Source organism: Bubalus bubalis, chromosome 17, assembly GCF_019923935.1.
Source record: "Bubalus bubalis isolate 160015118507 breed Murrah chromosome 17, NDDB_SH_1, whole genome shotgun sequence".
NCBI classification, from domain to species: Eukaryota; Metazoa; Chordata; class Mammalia; order Artiodactyla; family Bovidae; genus Bubalus; species Bubalus bubalis.
The window spans coordinates 24,795,966-24,818,658 of record NC_059173.1 but is presented as its reverse complement, the minus strand read 5'-3'; the positions used below and the strand labels follow the sequence as shown (position 1 = coordinate 24,818,658).

Here is a 22,693-nt window from a genome sequence, read left to right as displayed (position 1 = left end):
GAAGCAACAGTTAGAACTGGCCATGCAACAACAGACTGGTTCCAAATAGGAAAAGGAGTACGTCAAGGCTGTATATTGTCACCCTGCTTATTTAACTTCTATGCAGAGTACATCATGAGAAACGCTGGACTGGAAGAAGCACAAGCTGGAATCAAGATTGCGGGGAGAAATATCAATAACCTCAGATATGCAGATGACACCACCCTTATGGCAGAAAGTGAAGAGGAGAGTGAAAAAGTTGGCTTACATCTCAACATTCAGAAAACGAAGATCATGGCATCTGGTCCCATCACTTCATGGGAAATAGATGGGGAAACAGTGGAAACAGTGTCAGACTTTATTTTGGGGGGCTCAAAAATCACGGCAGATGGTGATTGCAGCCGTGAAATTAAAAGATGCTTACTCCCTGGAAGAAAAGTTATGACCAACCTAGATAGCATATTCAAAAGCAGAGACATTACTTTGCCAACAAAGGTCCATCTAGTCAAGGCTATGGTTTTTCCAGTGGTCATGTATGGATGTGAGAGTTGGTCTGTGAAGAAAGCTGAGTGCTGAAGAATTGATGCTTTTGAACTGTGGTTTTGGAGAAGACTCTTAAGAGTCCCTTGGACTGCAAGGAGATCCAACCAGTCCATTCTGAAGGAGATCAGCCCTGGGTGTTCTTTGGAAGGAATGATACTAAAGCTGAAACTCCAGTACTTTGGCCACCTCATGCGAAGAGTTGACTCATTGGAAAAGACTCTGATGCTGGGAGGGATTGGGGGCAGGAGAAGGGGATGACAGAGGATGAGATGGCTGGATGGCATCACTGACTTGATGGACGTGAGTCTGAGTGAACTCCGGGAGTTGGTGATGGACAGGGAGGCCTGGCGTGCTGCGATTCATGGGGTCGCAAAGAGTCGGACACAACTGAGCGACTGATCTGATCTGACCTGATCTGATAACTGATTCACTTTGCTGTACACCTGAAACTAACACAACCTTGTAAATAAACTCTACTTCCAGGAAAGTCCATCTATGTCAAATAGAGGTTGAAATGTCATAGTAAAAGTAGTTTAAAATGCATTTGATTAGGAACTTACAATTTATAAATGAAGCTTAAGACAGAAGATCAGGTTATTTCACCTTAAATATGCAAAAGTTAGAATTATGGTCTTGTTCTCAGATAAAGACTGAAACCAGTATTCCTTGAGTGGAGAAGTAATCTTTGGGGGAGGGGGAACTTTCAGTTTTGATCAATTTTTAAAAAGTAATCTAGGTTTTCATTAACTTTTCTCAAAGACTTGTGCCTTTGTTACATCGTATGTTTTCAACATTCCTAAATTGTCATCATCCTTGTGTATTTTCTCTTAACATGTTTAACTCTACCAAGCCTTTGTTTGTCAATCATTTCATGTGTGAATCAAGTAATGCAAGAAATTGTCTTCAAAATTCCACTGGTGGATTTGATTAAATATGACAGTTTTTAAAAAATTAAAAATATCCCTTTGCAGTAGATTTGCATGGTGTTTGCATGTGATTGTGTTCTATATACAAATAGCCATCAGTGATGACATTTAATGTTTTACTTCAAAATTTGATTTAATTTCTCCTGTATACCAAAGTAATTCAGTTACACACATTTATACATTCTTTGTCATATTCTTTTCCATGATGGTTTATCACAGGATATTGAATATAGTTGCCTGTGCTGTGCAGTAGGAACTTGTTGTTTATGCATTCTCTATATAAGAGTTCACACAACAGTGACATTTATGATGGACATTTAGGATGCAGATGCTGAGTGTGGAAAGATCACCGAATGAGGTCTACATTTCCATCAATGGCATCACAGAGCCCTTGTCCAGATACAAGGAGCCCCTATATTTCTTCTGCTATCTTCCCTGCCTTCTGTTTTCTCATTTTCCCTTCCTTGCTGTAGGGAAACCTGGTCTGTATGCCTTTGTGTGTTTGTGGTTATAAGGAGCAGTGAATGTATTTGTGGTGTATCTTTTTACGGGCAAACCTGCAATCGTAGGTGATAACTAGTGTCTTCACAGTCATTGAGCAGGAAGATCGTGACTCTATCAACAGGAGTTTAAAAAATCAACACAGTTTGGGATGAACAGGTGCCCAGCGCTATGTTTAAAGTAGATAACCAACAGGAACTTGCTGTACAGCGCAGGGTGGTGGTGGTGGTTTAGTTGCTAAATTGTGTCCAACTCTTGCATCCTCATGGACTCTAACCTCCCAGGCTCTTCTATCCATGGGATTCGCCAGGCAAGAATACTGGAGCGGGTTGCCATTTCCTTCTCCAGGAGATCTTTCTGACCCAAGGATAGAACCCGGGTCTCCTGCACTGCAGGTGGGTTCTTTACTGACTGAGCCACCAGGGAACAACATAGCAGAGGGAACTCTGCTCAGTGTTAGCTGGCAGCTTGGGTGGGAGGGAGCTTGGGGGAGAATGGATACGTGTATGCGTATGGCTTGAGTCCCTTTGCTGTCCACCTGAAACTATCACAACGTTGTTAATCGGCTATACTCCAGTACAAAATAAAAAATTTTAGTTTAAAAAAGTTTAATAAAATGGAAAAAAACTAAAAAATTCAAGACAGAAATTCATATATATACACCCTGAGCCTCAGTTCTGCAAATTCCCACTGCCCACCCAAGCTTAAGTGTGTCTCTTCCATGGCCTTATTTCTTTAAATGTCTACCTGGTATTCTCGGATTCACCTGTGATCCATTCTCAGCACTGTAGCCATCGTGGTGTTTTCAAACCATCCCCCCTTATGATGGAATCCTATTTAGACTTGGGACTCTAGGGCTGCTTTGGCAGGTGTAATGTCCTGGTGTGCCCCCGGATGCCCTGACTACAAAACTTCGTTTGTGTTTCTCTGTGTGTGCTTAGTCACTCAGTTGTGTCTGACTCTTTGTGACCCCATGAACTGTGTAGCCTGCCGGGCTGCTCTGTCCATGGGACTCTCCAGACAAGAATACTAGGGTGGGTTGCCATGCCCTCCTCCAGGAAATCTTCCCAACCCAGGGATTGAACCCAGATTTCCTGCATTGCAGGTGGATTCTTTACCATCTGAGCCACCATGGAAACTTGTGTTTCTAGACAAAGACAAACCCATTCATGGTTTGAATGCTTGACCCCAAAGTCCCTTCCATCAGACCCCAGCAATAGGCCTATCCAAGAAGGAGCTATATGCTGACATGCAGACTCTACAAGTCACCTTTGTCATCAGAACAATGAAGACAAAAGCCAGACTCTACAGTGGGAGGCATCCAGGTGAGGGATCAGAAATGGCTTGATCAAGAAGGTGGTGGCCACTTTTCCGGGGGAGTCCTCACTTCATGGATTGACTTCCTTATGGCAGGCTCTCTTGACCCCCACCCATCATCGACTGATCTGGAGCACCCTCCATCTGCATTCCCACTGCAAACCCACCCAGCATACTCTGGTCAAGAACCTTCCCTGGGTGCTCAGATGGAGGATAGGAGTGGTCATGAGTTTCAGGGGAACCTGCCCCCTGCCACATGGTGATATGAGCAAGTAATCACTGCCTCCCCCATCCAAAGGCCTCCTCTTGTGTCATCCCTTCCCCAACTTCTTCCCTACACTCACACTTTTACATCAAGGCTCTCAGTGCTAAAAACAGGATGTGCAACTGGAAGAAAAGAAAGGAAATAACCATTTCTGAACCCCACCGGGTTTACAGAAGGACTTCCTAAAGACAGAAAAAATACGGAAGGATCGTAGACACACAGCAGGCCTGTACTTCTCTTTAGAGAGTGTTGAGTGTGGTTTAGCATAGTAATAGTCATCATGATGATTGGGGCTTGCTTTCAGCACCTGTAGGTGGGGCCCAGAATGACAGATGGTTCCACACAATGAAGAATGTCCCTTACACAGTTTGAAATTCTAATGTTCTGCAGACATTTTTGTAGGACTCATAGCTCATCTGAAAGAGTGTGACTTTTTTCACTTTTCCCTATTTCAGAGATCTATAGTTTAGCTTGACTTATTGTTCCTAGTTCAATTAAGATCATTCTGTACTTTTTTTTTTTAATTGAAGTATTGTTGACTCAAAGGGTTGTGTTAATTTCTGCTATACAGCAAAGTCACTCAGGTATACATACATATGCATTCTTTGTTTTTTTAGTATTCTTTTCCATTATGGTTTATCATAGGGTATTGAAAATAATTCTCTGTGTAATTCTGTACTTTTTTAGTTCTCTTATAACAATAAATCTGGTCTGTGAATTCTTATCCTAGGTATACAGTTTTTATTCCAGGGTTTGTGCATACACTTGTGTTTTTTCGTTTCCTGTTTTTCTGATTCCGAACAGTCTCAGATCAACTCTTAAATCCAAATTTATTTTTCATCCTTGGGAATAAATATTTCCCCACCCCCTAATATCTTCCACTGATGATTATTTCCAAGCATTTACATATTGAAATCAATGTTAGCTTATTATTTTTTTAAGGTTTAATAATTTCCCATTTCCCTTATGATAAAGAGATTTGCAAACTTTTCCCATAAGGGGTAAGATAGTAAATATTTTTGGCTTTGTGGGCCATATGCTTTCTAGCCTGCATAATCTTGTTTCTTTTTAAACAATGTTTAAAAATGGTAAAGCTGCTTTTAGCCCAGGATCTATGCACAGACAAGCTTTGGCTGGATATGACCACCGACCATAGTTTGCTGACTCTGAAAAAAAAAAAAAATAAACAACAACTCTGAATGTGGCTACAAAGACTCTCTCCCTCTACTCACCCTTCAGCTGTATCTCTCATGCCTCAATTCCAAGCCCTCTACATGTTCCAGTCACACTGGTTTCTTTTGTTTTCTTCAACCCACCCTGCTCCCTCCGAGCTCAGGGCATTTGTATGTGCAGTTCTTTCTGCCTGGAAACCGGCCTGGAACTTGGCCTGGAGATCACAGGCCAAGGCTTGTTACATCAGGAAATGCATCCTTGTCTCCCTGAGTACAGGAGGGTCCTCTAACATTGGTCTCATCTCACCAGCTGCTTCTGTCTCTCACCTCTTCTTACAGTGGCTAATTACATTTTCTGACTGGATCATTTATTTCATATCCATCTTCCTCACTAGGATGTATGCTCTGGAAAAGCAAGAATCTTTATCCATCTGCTCTTTGGGGGCTAAGAGGGAACCCTGGATTATGACGTTTGCCAGTTTCCATGGCTCGACTATTCCCCCCATCCTCAGAACCCTCTTACACTGTTGGTGGGAATGTAAATTGGTGCAGCTACTATGGAGGACAGTATGGAGGTTCCTTAAAAAACAGAATAGAGTTACTATGTGATCTCTCAGTCCCACTCCTGGGCTTGTATCAAGTGTGTGTGTGCTCAGTTGTTTCCAGCTCTTTGTGACCCCATGGACTGCAGTCTGCCAAGCTCCTCTGCCCATGGAATTTTCCAGGCCAGAATACTGGAGTGGGTCATCATTTGCTTCTGCAATAGATCTGGAGAAAACTATAATTTGGAAAGATACATGCACCCCTATGTTCATTGCAGCACTATGCATAATAGTCAGTACCTGGAAGTAACCTAAATGTCCATTGACAGAGCAGTGGACAGGGAAGGTGTGGTACATATATACAATGGAATATTACTCAGCCATAAACAGGAACAAAGTAATGCCATTTGCAGCAAGATGGAGGGACCTAGAGACTGTCATGCGGAATGAAATAAATCAAACAGATAAAGATGAATACTCATATGACACCATCAGGCTTCAGCAATATGTGAACCATGAACTTCCAGATGTTCAAGCTGGCTTTAGAAAAGGCAGAGGAACCAGAGATCAAATTGCCATCATCTGCTGGATCATGCAAAAAGGAAGAGAGTTCCAGAAAAACATCTATTTCTGCTTTATTGACTATGCCAAAGCCTTTGACTGTGTGGATCACAATAAACTGTGGAAAATTCTGAAAGAGATGGGAATACCAGACCACCTGACCTGCCTCTTGAGAAATCTGTATGCAGGTCAGGAAGCAACAGTTAGAACTGGACATGGAACAACAGACTGGTTCCAAATAGGGAAAGGAGTACGTCAAGGCTGTATATTATCACCCTGCTTATTTAACTTATATGCAGAGTACATCATGAGAAACGCTGGACTGGAAGAAGCACAAGCTGGAATCAAGATTGCTGGGAGAAATATCAATAACCTCAGATATGCAGATGACACCACCCTTGTGGCAGAAAGTGAAGAGGAACTAGAAAGCCTCTTGATGAAAGTGAAAGAGGAGAGTGAAAAAGTTGGCTTAAAACTCAACATTCAGAAAACAAAGATCATGGCATCCGGTCCCATCACTTTATGGGAAATAGTTGGGGAAACAGTGGAAACAGTGTCAGACTTTATTTTACTGGGCTCCAAAATCACTGCAGATGGTGACTGCAGCCATGAAATTAAAAGACGCTTACTCCCTGGAAGGAAAGTTATGACCAACCTAGATAGCATATTCAAAAGCAGAGACATTACTTTGCCAACAAAGGTCGTCTAGTCAAGGCTATGGTTTTTCCAGTGGTCATGTATGGATGTGAGAGTTGGACTGTGAAGAAGGCTGAACGCCGAAGAATTGATGCTTTTGAACTGTGGTGTTGGAGAAGACTCTTGAGAGTCCCTTGGACTGCAAGGAGATCCAACCAGTCCATTCTGAAGGAGATCAGCCCTGGGATTTCTTTGGAGGAATGATGCTGAAGCTGAAACTCCAGTACTTTGGCCACCTCATGTGAAGAGTTGACTCATTGGAAAAGACTCTGATGCTGGGAGGGATTGGGGGCAGGAGGAGAAGGGGATGACAGAGGATGAGATGGCTGGATGGCATCACTGACTTGATGGATGTGAGTCTGAGTGAACTCCAGGAGTTGGTGATGGACAGGGAGGCCTGGCCTGCTGCGATTCATGGGGTCGCAAAGAGTCGGACATGACTGAGCGACTGAACTGAACTGCACTGAACATGTGGAATCTAAATAAAGGATACAAATGAACTTATTTACAAAACAGAAATAGAATTACAGATGAGGAAAACAAACCTATGGTTACCAGAGGGTAAGCAGAGGAGGGTTAAATTGGAAGATTGGGATTGACATATACATACTACTATATGTAAAATAGATAACTAATAAGCACCTACTGTACAGCACAGGGAACTCTACTCAATACTCTGTAATGGCATATATGGGAAGAGAATCTAAAAGGGGGGGATATATATGCATATATAACTGATGCACTTTGCTGTACAGTAGAAAGTAACACAAAATTATAAATCAACTATACCCCAATAAAAAATTTTAGAAAAGAAAGTATTTCTACTCCAGTCAAAGTCAAGCTACTAAAATATGTCGGTGCATGTGGAGGTAGAAGGAGATGTTTAGAATCAGCTTGGCCTGGGCAACCACTGTATCTCCATCTTTTTAAGCTAACTTTTGTATCTGCATCTCTATCACCCAGCAGTGTCCAATAAATAAGAAGAATTCCTGACATATCACTTGAGTGAATGAATGAATAAAGTAAATATTGGCAGGGAAAGCAATTAAGCATAGATAAAAGGAGGAAATGCAGCATAATTTGATTCAAGCTGCAAGCTTTCAATTTTGCTTCTCTAGAAGTACTCTGGTTACCCAACCTCAGAGTATTATAAGGTAGAAACAGAGGACATGAGAAGACAAATTTATGGGGACAAAAACTTCATTATAAAGTGTGTGCAAGCTCAATCGCTCAGTCTGTCTGACTCTTTGTGACCCCTGACTGTACCCCGCCAGGCTCCTCTGTCCATGGAATTCTCCAGGCAAGAATACTGGAGTGGGTAGCCATTTCCTTTTTCAGGGGATCTTCCCAACCCAGGGATCAAACCTACATCTCCTGCATTGGCAGGTGGATTGTTTACCACTGAGCCACCAGGGAAGCCCTAATTATAAAGTACATACATTAAAAGGATCGTGTCTATTTTTCCTCCTAAAGAGAGGTTTTTATTCTGAAATGTTAATGAAAAAGTTAGAAAAAAGATGTTAGTAATAGAAAACCTTCATCCTGTGATAATGTTTGAGAAAAGCAATTTTTTTTAATAATAGCCTTATTTTAATCTTGAACATGAGATGTGAAGGGAAGGAAAAAGAAGTCCATGGCACTTGCATTTAGGAGACATCTGGTTGCCCATGTCTGGATTTGATACAAAGTTCCAAAATGCCACTGCAGACAAATACTGGCTTGGTCAAAAGGATACCTGCAGGTGGAGCTGGGAAGGGTTAGTGCCTGGACTAATGGCTCCTCCACCCCTTCACTCATTCCTCATGTCTCTTTCATTGATAGAATCATCCACACAGCATTTGTCATTTGCCAGTGGTGTCTTCTTTACTTGAAAAATTCCTTCAGTTTCCCAACAAGCAGATCCTGAGCCAAGACTGTGTGTGATTTATAAAGGAAGTGTCCCCCATAAATCAATAAGAGGTCAGGGAGAGTAGAAGAAGGAGAGAAGAGCCCAGGCACTCGTGCTGTTTTCGAAGTCACGTGCAGGGTGGTTTTAGCCTAACCCCATAGGGAGCCCATGGAGCATGCTCAGTGCCTCCAACTGATTCAGCTGGAGGTGAGGGCTCACCTTCTGCACCATCAAGCTCTGCCCAAGGGCAGCTTCCAAGGGTAGTGATCTCTACAGCACGTGCAGCCTTTTGTACTTGTGGGCAAGTTGGCTCCAGAAACTCAAGAAAAGCCATCCAGGGAAAGTCACAGGTAGATATCATTACAAATGAAAGCACTTAGATGTGGAGAAAAGGGAACTCTCCTACACTGTGAGTGGGGATGTAAACTGGTGCGGCAATAGTGGAAAAGAGTATAGAAGGCTCTCAAAAAATGAAAATAGGACTACCATATGACCCAGCAATTCCACTCCTGGGGATATATCTGAAAGAAACAAAAACAGTAATTTGAAAAGATACATGCACTCCAATGTTCATGGGAACATTGTTTACAATAGCCAAGACATGGAAACAACCTAAGTGGCCTTCAACTGATGAATGAATAAGGAAGATGTGGTACATACATACAGTGGAATGGTACAGTATAAGTGTGCGTGCTCAGTTGTGTTCGACTCTTTGAGACCCCATGGACTATAGCCCGCCAGGCTCCTCTGTCCATGGAATTCTCCAGGCAAGAATACTGGAGTGGGTCACCGTGCCCTCCTCCAGGGGATCTTCCTGACCCAGTGATCAAACCCATGTCTGTTGCATCTCCTGCACTAGCAGACGGATTCTTTACCAGTGTGCCACCTGGAAAATCCTAACGGAATAGTACTCAGTCATAACAATGAATGATATTTTTCCATTTGCAGCAACATGGATAGACCTAGAGGGTATTATGCTTAGTGAAATATGTCAAAGAAAGACAAATACTGTATGTTGTTGTTGTTCAGTAACTAAGTCGTATCTGACTCATTTGCAACCCTGTGGACTATAGCCCGCCAAGCTCCTCTATCCCCAGGCAAGAATACTAGAGTGGGTCACCATTTCCTTCTCCTAAATAATATATAATATCACCTATATCTGAAATCTAAAAAGATTTACAGCAAACTAGTGAATATAATTTTAAAAAGAAGCAGTCACAGATATAGAGAACAAACTAGTGGTTACCAGTGGGGAGGGGGAAGGGGGGACAATACAGAGGGAGGGGGTGGATAGTATAAACTATCGAGTGGAAGATGGGCTCAGGGATTCACTGTATAACACAAGGAATATGGTTGATAATTTTGTAATAACTATAAATAGACAGTAACCTTTAAAAATTCTGTAAATAATTTAAAAAAAGTATAATTTAAAAAAGAAAAAGTACTTAGAAGCCAGGAGTAAGGCATGTAGAAATGAAGAGATATGAGGAGACTTGGTTGGAACCCTGACACTGTCCATCACCATTTGCTCCCCGGTCATAAGTGGCTGTCATTCACACGACCTCTAGAAAGTGTCCTGAAGTTTTTAGAACTCATCTGGAACAATTTTCCTAAGGGCAGTCATTCAGATACTAGATGTGCTCTCTCTCCAGCTTTCCTTTGTTTCTAGCAGTTTTACCTATTTATCTTATAGAGTGCCATCTGGGAAAAAGAAACCTAAGTTGCAAATGAAATGCCACTCTCTGCTTCCCCCCATCCACCCCACCAGATCACCCTCACACTTGTGGTGGAAACCAGTTGTCCATGTGGTTGGTTACAGAATGCACTCTGATCGTTGGCACACTTTTTTTTTTTTTTACCATAATATGTTGATTTTCTAAGCTGGAAAAAAAAAAAATACAGGTAACTTCAACATGCATTGACTTGCATCTCAAATACGTAGCTCCTAACTGTTCTAATGCTGGGAGGTCCGTGTCTGCATGGTTTCTCATCTCTCCAAATGATGATGGTAGGCCTCCGTATCTAATACTCTTGTTTCCACATCTCTGTTCTGATTTATGGACACATTGTGGAACTTAAAATAGTTGGCTGAAGACCCTAAAGGCAAGCTCATCTCAAAGCATCTTGTTACAAAAAATGTTCCAGCTTTGGTTATACAGAATTCACTCGAAGCATCCAATTTGGGGTCTTGAGGAAGTGCTGTGTAATGCCTTGACTTGTGTTTCTCTCGGGGTTTGAAAAGTTGTTTTACTGATCTTTATTGCTAATAAGCATACCTGTCCTGGCAGCGGAAAAAGAGATAGGGGTTTATAACCCACGGATGCAAACTGGGCATCCTGTACCCAGATCTCTTGGATCCTTTTCTCAGTAGCTGGGTGACCTTGGAAAGATGGTTTACCCTCCTTGACCCCAAACTCCTCATCCACCAACTGGGAGTAAATAATAGCTATTTATTGGAATACTGTGAGGATAGCAAGAGGTAGGACATAAAATGCCCTTAAAACAGCTCACATTCAAAATACTCAGTGGTAATTATTCCATCACTTTGGGAAAAGAAGCATGTCCATCCAAAAGAAGATTTTCTTTTTGCTTGAAAGTGATGCCTTTCCTTGACCTTGGGATGCACTGGGGTCGTTCCATTTGATCCTGGAGGATGTGGTCATTGACTGTCTGAGCTGACCCAGAGCCTTGTTTTCTGAAAGGGTGTTTTCTTTTCCTTAAATCTGGGGAAGCCTCAGGCTATGGCAGAGCTTCTCTGGTGGCTCAGAGGTAAAGAAATCACCTTCCCATGCAGGAGATGTGGGTTCGATCCCTGGGTAAGGAACATCCCCTGGAGAAGGAAATGGCAACCTACTCTAGTATTCTTGCCTGGGAAATCCCAGGGACAAAGGTGCCTGGCGGACTACAGTCCATGGGGTTGCAAAGAGTCAGACACAACTTAGCAACTGAGCAACAGCAGGCTATGTCAACAACCATGTGTCTTTAAAGGTGAAAAACACTTAGATTTTTATTAAAGTATGGTTGATTTACAATATGTTGGTATCAGGTGTACGGCATAGCGATTCAATGTTTTTCAAATTAGATTCCATTAGAGGTTATTACAAAATAGTGGATATCAGTCCCTGTGCCACACATTGGGTCCTTATTGCTTATCTAAAAGGCTTAGATTTGGGGACTGGCCTGGTGATCCAATGGTGAAGAATCTATCTGCCAGTGCAGGGGACATGAATTCGATCCCTGGTCTATGAAGATCCCACATGCCGAGGAGCAACTAAACCCATGCACCAGAACCACTGGGCCCATGCACTAGAACCCAAGCTCTGCAACCAGAGAAGCCTCTGCAATGAGAAGTCTGTGCATTGCAACAAAGAGTAGCCTCCACTCACCGCAACTAGAGAAAGCCCGAGTGTGACAGTGAAGACCAAACACAGCCAAAAATAAATAAATAAATAAAACTTTTTAAAAATTAAGAAATTAAAGGCTGAGATTTTGAACCCAATGCACCAAGTGGCCCATGTAGGGGAAGCTATGGGCAAATAAGAAGAGTTCCTCAAATCAAGGATATATTATTCAACTTCTCTGTGAAAGAGAACTATTAAGAGATGCCTCCAAGCCAACTGAGGTGGAACCAGTCAGTAGGGATCTGAGGAGTCCCTAAGAGGGTGCATTACCACACCGCTGCTTCCGTTTCTGTCTTGTGTGCAAAGGACAGCTACAAGCAAGACAGGGCGGGAAGGTTGCTCTTGGCTTCCCCTGCTGGTAGGAGCCACACCAGTGGAAGAACCTAAACCTGCAGGCAGCTCCATGCCCACAGTGCTCTGAGGTCTGCGATCCAGAACTGAGCCTCTCCATGGGTGACTGCACTGTCTTCCATGCAAACTCTGCTCAAACTCGACTGCGATACTGCCTTCCAGATGGAGTTCACGCATAAAGCATTGCCCATCCCTGTTGCTAATTATTTAACTTGGTCTCTGCAGGGAGGGAGCTTCCCTGGTGGTGGTAAAGAATCTGTCTACAACGCAGGAGCCCTGGTTTGATCCCTGAATCAGGAAGATCCCCTGGAGAAGGGAGTGGCTATCCATTCCAGTTTTCTTGCCTGGACAATTGCATGGACAGAGGAAACTGGCAAGTTACAGTTCATGGTTTCGCAGAATGTCAGATGCGACTGAGCGGCTAACACTGAGGGAAGGAGAAGAAGGAGGAAGAATGGTTGGGGCTGGGTCTAGGGCCACTGAAAGTGGCATCTGAATGCTTTACGCTGCTCCAGACCCCCAGGCACCCTTGGCTGGAGCTCTGTTCTTTTCCTTCCTCATTCTCTCACTGATGGACATTGGAAACCCTGAATGTTCCTTCTTCTTCATTGGTTCATCTGTGTCTTCACAGATTTTACTGATCATATTTCCCAAATCTGCTCAGTTAGGACATTCCATTTCAAATACCATTATATACAAAATATTTCCAAGAGTGTGGGTATCCATATAATTAAATTTTAAAACTTCTAACATAGTTGCTCATGATCTGGTGGTATGATAGCATGACCTGGATAAAAGGAAAGAGAGAAAGATGGAAGCAAGGATGGAAGGAAGGAAGGGAGGGGAGAGAGAGAAGGAGGAAGCGGAGGGAAAGGGGTGGAAGAGGAGAAGGAAGAAAGAAAGGGAAATGACAAAGAAAGAAAGGAGAAGAGAAAAGAAAAAACAGCATCTATGCCTCACCCCACTCAGAAACAATCAGAACTCAGAGTGTTGCCTGGTCATTAGTTTATTTGTGAAGTTCTCTCCAGGTATTTCTAATCCCTGGGTAAAGTGGAGAAACACTGCATATGATATATGCAGACATATTTCATAAGCTTCTACTTCACAGTACTTTGTCTCCTGTAACACAGTAGGTACCATGTATTGTCCTCTGCACTAGGCATTCTGGGAACAGCCTAAGGATGACTACTCTTTTCAGAGTATTTCAGGCTAACACCCAAACACTCCAACTGCAAAGATACAGTCCTTAGCTTTCCAGTTAAACATGAAGAAGTGATAAATAGTGCCAAATATGGAAGAGTTCTGGAAACTCTCAAGTGCTAAATATTTACAAAAAGTTATTAAAATTCAAATTTCCAGTGATTTGCTAAGACACACAAGGTGAGTTCTTCCAAAGCTAGATCACCATATGCAGAATTTACAGAGGAAACTGTCGGGGACCTGGTGCACACCCTAGTGCATCAGAAATACTGAGAAGCTCCTGCATGCTAAGGAACCATTCAAGAAAAACACACAATTTCAGAAAACGTGACCTTCCTAGAGTTTGCTCTGGCTGCCAGGTTAAGAGTTTCCAACGTAGGTTGTTTTCATCAGCAAATCAAATAGACGAAAGTTAGCTCAAAAGAAACTGTTTGCTTTACCCTTTGGCCAGGCAAGGGATCTAAGGGCAAAAAGAAAATCAGACTTGATAGGAGAATGGTGCAAGATTACTGAAGGAGTAAAATTAGAAGAAGTAAATAGAGCACTTTAAACATTATTATTATTCTGACCAGTGTGGAATGGTACCTCATTGTAGTTTTGATCTGCATTTCTCTAATAATTAGTGATATTGAACATCTTTGCATGTGCTGCTTGTCTTCTTTGGAGAATGGATAAGATGTGGTACATATATACAATGGAATATTACTCAGTCATGAAAAAGAATGAAATTGGGTCATTTCATTCTAGATAGACCTAGAATCTGTCATACAGAATGAAGTAAGTCCAAAAGAGAAAAATATTTAGTGCATATATGTGGAATCTAGAAAAATGGCATGGATGAACCTATTTGCAGAGCAGGAATAGAGATGCAGACCTAGAGAATGGATGGATGAACATGGGGTTGGGGGAAAAGGGGTGGGATGAATTGGGAGATTGAGATTGACACATATACACTACCATGTATACAATAGATGACTAATTATATGCTACCATATAGTACAGGGAGCTCAGCTTGGTGCTCTGTGGTGACTTAGATGGGTAAGATGAGGGGGGTGGTTGGAGGGAAATACAAGAAGGAGGGAATGTATGTATACTTATAGCTGATTCAGTTCTTTGTATAGCAGAAACTAACACAGCATTGTAAAACAACTATATCCCAATAAGTTATATATATATATATCTGATGTTATTTTAGATGGGTCTTGCAGAATGGGAAGAATTTGACCAAATGAAGAGATTTATAAAGGTATTTCTGATAAAGTGAACTCTGTGAGTAAAAGTTGGGGATGTGGCAGTAAGAAAAGTCCCATATTCCAGTGGAATCTGGAATTGTTCAGTTTTGTTGAGGTTAGGGCACCTGGAAGGGGGGGAAAAAAAGAGAACAGTATAAAGTATGGAGAAGGGTCACGATACTGCATACAAGGAATTACTACTCTGAAGGAATTCCCAAGCGCCTTCATTGTGGAGTTGTTTCTGAATTCAACTTTTACCAATTCTGCTCTGTGAATTTCCCTTTCCTTGTGACTAAACATAGAAGGCAAGGCTCAGAACAGCCAAAAGAAGGATTATCCCATTTCATGAATGGGAGAGGAATACTGGAATGCTTGCGAATTCCAAATATAAAAACCAAGATGCATTCTAGTATCACTTTCCCAAGTTTCCTATGCTTGTGGAAACTGTCGTTCAGAGTTCCAAAAAGGCAATGGCATGCGTCTTAGGAAAAGAAATCTACACAGGGTATCAATCCACAGTGGCTGACACAATTTGTTTCTAATTCTTATCACAGCCACTGTTTCTTAAAGAGTTCATCGTCTTTCTTTCAGAAGCCAAGAGAGAGTGATTCTTGTAGGATTTAAAAACCAGGTGCTATTCTCTTTTGTAAATAAGTTCATTGGTAACATTTTTTTTAGATTCCACATATAACTGATACATATTTGTCTTTCTCTGACTTACTTCACTTAGTATGATCATCTCTGCTACTGATGCTGCTAAGTCACTTCAGTCGTGTCCAACTCTGTGCGATCCCATAAACGGCAGCCCACCAGGCTCCCCCGTCCCTGGGATTCTCCAGGCAAGAACACTGGAGTGGGTTGCCATTTCCTTCTCCAATGCATGAAAGTGAAAAGTGAAAGTGAAGTCGCTCAGTCGTGTCCGACTCTTAGCGACCTCATGCACTGCAGCCTACCAGGCTCCTCTGTCCATGGGATTTCCCAGGCAAGAGTACTGGAGTGGGGTGCCATAGCCTTCTCTAGGTCTATCCATATTGCTGCCATGGCATTGTTTTGTTCTTTCTTATGGCTGAGTAATAGTCCACTGTATATATGCACCACATATCCATTCATCTGCCAGTGATGAACGGGCATTCATGTTGTTTCCGTGTCTTGTCTCTAGTGCATAGTGCTGCTATGAACACTGGAGTGCTTGTAACTTTTCGAATTATGGATTTATAAGTGACTCACTTTGCTGTATACCCGAAACTAACACAACATTGTCCATCAACGATACTCCATTAAAAACTAGAAAATTTAAACAAAGAATAAATTAACTAATTACATAAAATAAAAGCCAGTGCCACTTTGCTCTCACCATTGCCCACGGTTCACTGTAGCTACTCCTGTTCCATGTGAGAGGCCGCTGCTCATGCAGGGAGTTTACCTCTGTGACTGGTGCTCTCTCTTTGGGAAGATCTTCTGATCTTCCTTCTCCTTCTTGCCCTCCTCCTCCTCATGTTCCAAATTCCCCACCATTTATCTCCGAGCTTCTTATTGATACATTTGCATGGATCTGATGGTATGATAAATGTTTCAATAGCTTTTTCATATCTTAAAGGCCAATTCTTGTCCTCTTAAATGTCAAGGTCAGTGATCATTTTTGCAGTTACATGAAATTCCGATCTCTAGAGACAGATCTGATAGGTGGAAGTGGCTTTGGTCACGTAGGGTTAAAAAGCATCTCTCCTTGCTGCCTGCTTGGTGAACCCTCACCTGTACTTCTTCACATCTTCCCTCAGGGAGTGGCTGGCACCACATCTGCATCTTTTTCGCCTGTCACTTAGAAAAGCAGACATTTTATAAAAGCTGACTGTAAAAAAGAAGAAGAGGTAGCCAGTGAATTAAACTAACCAAAATAGCTGAAAAAAATCATCCTGATATTCTGACTTGGATTCATTTTCAGATACGTGTTTACAGAAAACCCAAGACGTCTGAAAACTAATCATTGTCATAATCACTCCTGTTTCCAGGTAACATCTGGCTACTTCTCCTTGCTCATCCGTGTGGGTCCCATAGCCCCAGTCTTCTGTTCATGGCTCATCTCTGATTCTCTGCACTTCTTTCTCATTCCCACCAGAAATAAAAAGCCACATCACCCTCAAACACCTTTAAAATTCTGTCCATCCAACTTGAAGGGACTGTGGCTTTGGAAAATCTAATATAGGCAGCAAAAAGATTTCTGGGAGTGGGAGAAAGAATCCTGTCCTCCTAGATGGAGCTCAGGGAAGAAATATTTAGGAAATTAAATCAGCACTTCATGTACTCATCCACAAACACCTGTTCTGGGGACTCTGAGCAGCTCACAAGAAACAAGGGTTGGGAAGCTTGAGCAATGGTGTCTAAGGCCAGGCCAAGGCTGTGAATCTTCTTAAAGGCTGTTCTTTTGGATACTGAATATCTTTTTTTTTTCCTTTCTTTTTTCATTGGTATATAGTTGATTTACAATGTTGTATTAGTTTCAGGTGTACAACAAAGTGATTAAGTTATACATATATATATGTGTGTCTATTCTTTTCAGATTATTTTCCATTATAGATTATTACATGATATTGAGTATAGTTCCCTGTGCTATACAGTAAATCCACATTGCTTATCTATCATATATACAGTAGTGTGTACCTGTTAATCTCAAACTCCTAATTTATCTCTCCTCCATCCCCTACCCCTTCCTCTTTGGTAACTATAAGTTTGTTTTTTATGTCTGTGAGTCTATTTCTGTTTTGTAAACAAGTTCATTTATATCTTTTTTTAGATTTCACATATAAATTATGTCATATGATATTTGTCTTTGACATATTTCACTTAGTATAATAATCTCTAGGTCCATCCACATTGCTGCAAATAGCATTTATTTCATTTTTTATGACTGAGTAATTTTCTATTATATATAAATATATGTATAATATATATGTATATATCATATAGATTATATATGTGCATATATCACATCTTCTTTGTCCATTCATCTGTCCATGGTCATCGAAGGTTACTTTTCCGACAGACTCTTTGAACGATAGTATAAGTGCGCGTGGAAATTGTCTATTGCCTTCCAGGCAAGCCCACCCAGGCCTCAGTGTTGTTCTCTCCTTCTCTCTCCTTCTGTCCAGTGCTAACGGTGCCTCCTATGAAGTCATGCAGATCGACGTAGAAATAGAAGAACCCGGTGACCCGCCGGCCACACAGCTTGTCACATGGCAGGTTGAATATCCAGGAGACATCACGTCTGACTTGGGTGTCTCCAAGATCTACGTGAGTCAGAAAGACTTGATCGGAGTCATCCCACTGGCCATGGTAAGACAGTCCCTGCCCTGGGCTGTTAATACAGACCTCAGGGAAAGGCAAAGCATCACACACATGACCTAAACGCATGGGAAAAATGTCAGTGAGCCCAGAACCAGGGTCAGGGAAAACTGACAAAGTTACTTCAAATTGCTGATTCTAAATACATACTTATATATATCTTTAAAATATTATTTAGAAAATAACCAAAATCCAGGCATTAGATTTGGGTCTTCCACTATAAGAAAAGTAATGATGATTTTATCAAGGTGTTTGTATGATACACTGGAGACTAGTCAAGGATCTTAAACATGTATACCTGCAGAGACCAAACAGATCTAGCATCTAAGTGAAAGGTGACAAGTGACTTGACAAATACCTACCCAGTGAAAAGGCCTAGCCAACAGGAAAGCCATGCAGGAAATTCAAGGAAAGCTAAGGAAAAGTCTGAATTCTTAAGACCTACTGACTTTTCAACAGAAAACATCCATATAGTTTTAGTGTGAACCATCAACTTCTTGTTAGAACTAATTTTATTTTAAATCAAGCTTGTCTAGGAAAGGGTTAGCTATAATCCATTCACAGGCCATCTATTTGCAACTTGTAAAAGATTTAGGTCTCTAAGTCAGTCCATGTGTTTCCTAGGATTTGTGGAACAGAGATGGGTTTTCATCCTTAGAAGGACCCGCCCCCGGTTGCTATGCAATGGACCACATTGCCTGTGGGAAGACTAAGCACCCAGGTTGAGCTCAACAAACACACCGATGCCTTATCTAGCCTCACCTTTTCCCAGGGTCTCTCTACAAAGGAATAATACGTTTTCCTGATGTGAGTTTTCACAGTGCAAATGCTTGGGATTGAGAGTCTGCTGAGAGTACTTTGAGCTTCCTCGTGTTACAAAAGTACTTTTACTGTTGGAAGTGAAGGATTGACAGCCTCATGTCTCCCCCTCACCATCTATTAGGAATTATTGACAAGAGTTATTATGGGGCCATGAAAGGATGTCAGGAATCAATCTTTCCATACAAGGTAACATGGACAGTTGCCTAGTGACACTAAGTTGGTTATTATACTGTTCGTTAGGCGATGTAAAGGTGTTGGGTTCCTTCAGTTGATAAGGGCTCTTATTAACTATTTCTTTTATTATATTTTAAAGGCGCCAGATCTCCCCTGGTACATTATTTCATATGTAACAGCAGCACTCCTTAGTTTAGGCTGTTAGTGGTTCTGTTACTGGCAACGGCAAGACCGTTTGTCTTGAATAAGTAATTATTTGAATTTGTTCCCCTTTTCAGCACCTTTAGTCTGATGAGCTGTTAGCCATACACTGCACGGCTTCTGTTGCTTGGCTCAGCATCAGACAGACTGCTTGGTTTCCTGAGTTCAGCATTTCTTCTGCCTAGACTGTCAGCCTGTTTCAGACCCCACTGTTTTTCATAACCTACATGAATCCCTGCTCACATGAATCCACTTTCTGTCCTCTCCTGGTCTCTGAAACTGTTCTCATCTTGCATCACCCTTTCTGGCTACGATACATGTAATTGTAGAAGTGTGTGTAATGGCAGAGCTAGAAGAATCTCAGTTTTTATCAGTTAGGAATTGCGTTTGGCTGAAAACACACCCTAACCTTAACCCCAAACCTAGCCCTCCCCACTCACTCCACTTTGCCCTGGCCAGTAGTCACTTTAATACAAGTGTGTTTTTCCTTAATGTAAAAGAACTCTTAAGGTTTGTAGTGCAGGGCTGGTACGTTGCCCCATGCTATCTGAGACTCAGTCTTCATCTTTATTTCTGCTTTAGCACTCGAAGGCATACATTCTATCCTTATGGTTACCTTATGGTCCAAAATGGCTGCTGGGATGCCAGCCAGCATATCCATATTCTGCCAGCCAGAAAAAGGAAGAGATATAGAATTGGATTCATTCCTTTTCCCTTTCAAGAAGTCGTCATAAGAAGCCAATGTAATATTTCTGTGTGTATCCAATGAACAAGAACTTGGTTATATGGATACTTAGTTGGAAGTCTACTTTTTAGCATGGCACATTTGCTCAGGTTCTGTTACAAGGAAACAACAAGAGATTAAATATTGCAAGGCAATGAGCAGTATTTGAAACAATCCTTCTCCATTTCCAGATGAGGAAACTGAGGTTCAGAGAGGTTCCTCATCCTGGCACCTGTTTTCCATTCTGTGTTCATGTTTATGAGCCTCCTGGGAAGCAAAAGAAAATATACGTATATCTTAGTCTCCCTTACCAGCTATTGTTGTTTAGTTGCTCAGTCATGTCCGACTCTTTGCAACCCCATGGACTGTAGCCCTCCAGGCTCCTCTGTCCCTGGGATTCTCCAGGCAAGAATACTGGAGTGAGTTGCCATTATTAGCTATGCATCCATGCTTCATTTCACTCTGGCTCAGTTTCCTCATCTACAAAGGGTGAAAGAGATAATACTCATAAGGTTGATGTAAGAGACAGTGATAATTCAAGAGGGCCTGGAAGAATGCCCAGTGAAGTCAAGCATACAATAAATGTTTGCTCTTGTTACAATCACTTAGTTACTAAATGCAAAAGATAAATAATTCTCTAGCAATTATGTTGTAAAATCTTTCAGGAAAGGGAATGTTCCTAGTCCCCATGTTTCCCAAGATAAGAAGAGTGCTAGTCCAGTACTCTTGCCTGGAAAATCCCATGGATGGAGGAGCCTGGTAGGCTGCAGTCCATGAGGTCGCTAAGAGTCGGACACGACTGAGCGACTTCACTTTCACTTTTCACTTTCATGCATTGGAGAAGGAAAAGGCAACCCACTCCAGTGTTCTTGCCTGGAGAATCCCAGGGATGGGGGAGCCTGGTGGGCTGCTGTCTATGGGGTTGCACAGAATTGGACACAACTGAAGCGACTTAGCAGCAGCAGCAGCAGGCAGTGTGTATATGCTCACTGATTCTTTTTTTTTTTTTTTTTAACAATTTTAAACAGTTACACTCCATTTACAGTTATTACAAAGTATCAGCTATATTCCCCATGTTGTAACAGTAAGTCTTTGAGCCTACCTTACAGCCAATACTTCATACCTCCCTCTCTCTTACCCCTATATCCCCTGTTCACCACCTCTCCCAACTGGTACCCTAGTTTGTTCTCTAGATCTGTGAGTCTGCTTCTTTTTTGTTATATTCACTAGTCTGTTGTATTGTTTTAGATTCCACATACAAGTGATATCATACAATATACGTCTTTCTCTGTTTGACTTATTTCACTTAGCGTAATGCCTTCCAAGTTCTTCTGTGTTGCTGCAAATGGCAAAATTGTGTTCCTTTTTGTGTCTTGAGGCATATTCTTTTGTTTATATACACCACATCTCCTTTATCTACTCATCTGTGGTTGGACACTTAGGTTGTTTCCGTGTCTTGGCTATTGTGAATAATGCTGCTCTGAATATTGGGGGATGTTCTCTAATTCTTGAATGGAAGTGAATGAATTGCATTAAAATTGCATTAAAACATATGTGGTCTGAAGAGTTTTTTGCTAGTACCTTCTGAGCATCTTCCTCTGGAACTTAAAGTCTTCATGGTCCTGACTCCCCAGTGTTTTTGTATTTGGAGCGTTTTGAGTCCCTTTTCCAGAGAAAGTTGCATCATTTCACCTTTGACTTGATTGGAAAAAACTTTACTTGTTTTTAGAGGAGTGGTCATTAAATAGACCTTTTGCTGTATATTTTTATTTTTACTTTATTTTTGTTCATTACATGTTTGTTGAGAGGTATTTGAAATCGGATATCATTCTGTCATCTACTCATTTGTGCTGCATATTCTTTTTTATTGAAGTTTGTTTGATTGACACTGTTGTGCCAATCTCTGCTACACAGCAAAGTGACTCAGTTATGTACATACAGGCATTCTTTTTATATTCTTTTCCATTATAGTTTGTGGCAGGATATTGAATATGGTTCCCTGTGCTGTACATGAGAACCTTATTGTTTGTCCATTCCAAATGCAGTACTTTGCCTCTACCAATCCCAAAGTCCCAGTCCACCCCTCTCCCTCCCCTACATCCCCCTTAGCAACCACAAGTCTGTTCTGTATGTCTGTGAGTCTGTTTCTGTTTTATGGATAGGTTCATCTGTGCCAGATCCAACAGTCTCACTCCTGGAAATATAACCAGAAAAAATTATAATTCAAAAAAATACACGCCCCACTATGTTCACAGCAACACTATTCACGACAGCCAAGGCATGGAAACAGCCTAAATGTCCATCCACAGATCAGCGCATAAAGAAGAAGTGATACATACATACAACGGAATGCTGCTGCTGCTAAGTCACTTCAGTCGTGTCCGATTCTGTGCGACCCCATAGACGGCAGCCCACCAGGCTCCCCCGTCCCTGGGATTCTCCAGGCAAGAACACTGGAGTGGGTTGCCATTTCCTTCTCTGATGCCTGAAAGTGAAAAGTGAAAGTGAAGTCACTCAGTCGTGTCTGACCCTCAGTGACCCCATGGACTGCAGCCTTCCAGGCTCCTCTGTCCATGGGATTTTCTAGGCAAGAGTACTGGAGTGGGGTGCCAATGCTACTCGGCCTTAAAAAAGAGTGAAATGATGCCATTTGCAGCAACATGGATGCACACAGTGATTATCATACTGAGTCAAGTAAGCCAGAAAGGGAAAGACAAAGACCATATAATATCACTTACATGTGTTACCTTTTTTGAGATGTTAGAGACAGAAGGAAGGCCAGCTCACCTGGACCATAATGAGTCCATCAGGAGAGAATACTTTGAGTTGAGCTCAAGGTCATATGGAGGCTTGTAAGCT

The 22,693-nt window shown here is 41.8% G+C and overlaps 1 protein-coding gene across 2 annotated transcripts in view; it reads left to right on the top strand.

Annotated features, from left to right (window-relative positions):
• TMEM132D (transmembrane protein 132D) overlaps positions 1-22,693 on the top strand; it is an 893,797-nt gene that overhangs the window by 593,689 nt on the left and 277,415 nt on the right. For both annotated transcript variants that reach the window (XM_044930298.2, XM_045163122.1), the window contains exon 4: positions 17,721-17,904. In XM_044930298.2, the coding sequence (XP_044786233.1) occupies positions 17,721-17,904 (184 nt within the window). The remainder of the gene's footprint in view (positions 1-17,720; positions 17,905-22,693) is intronic.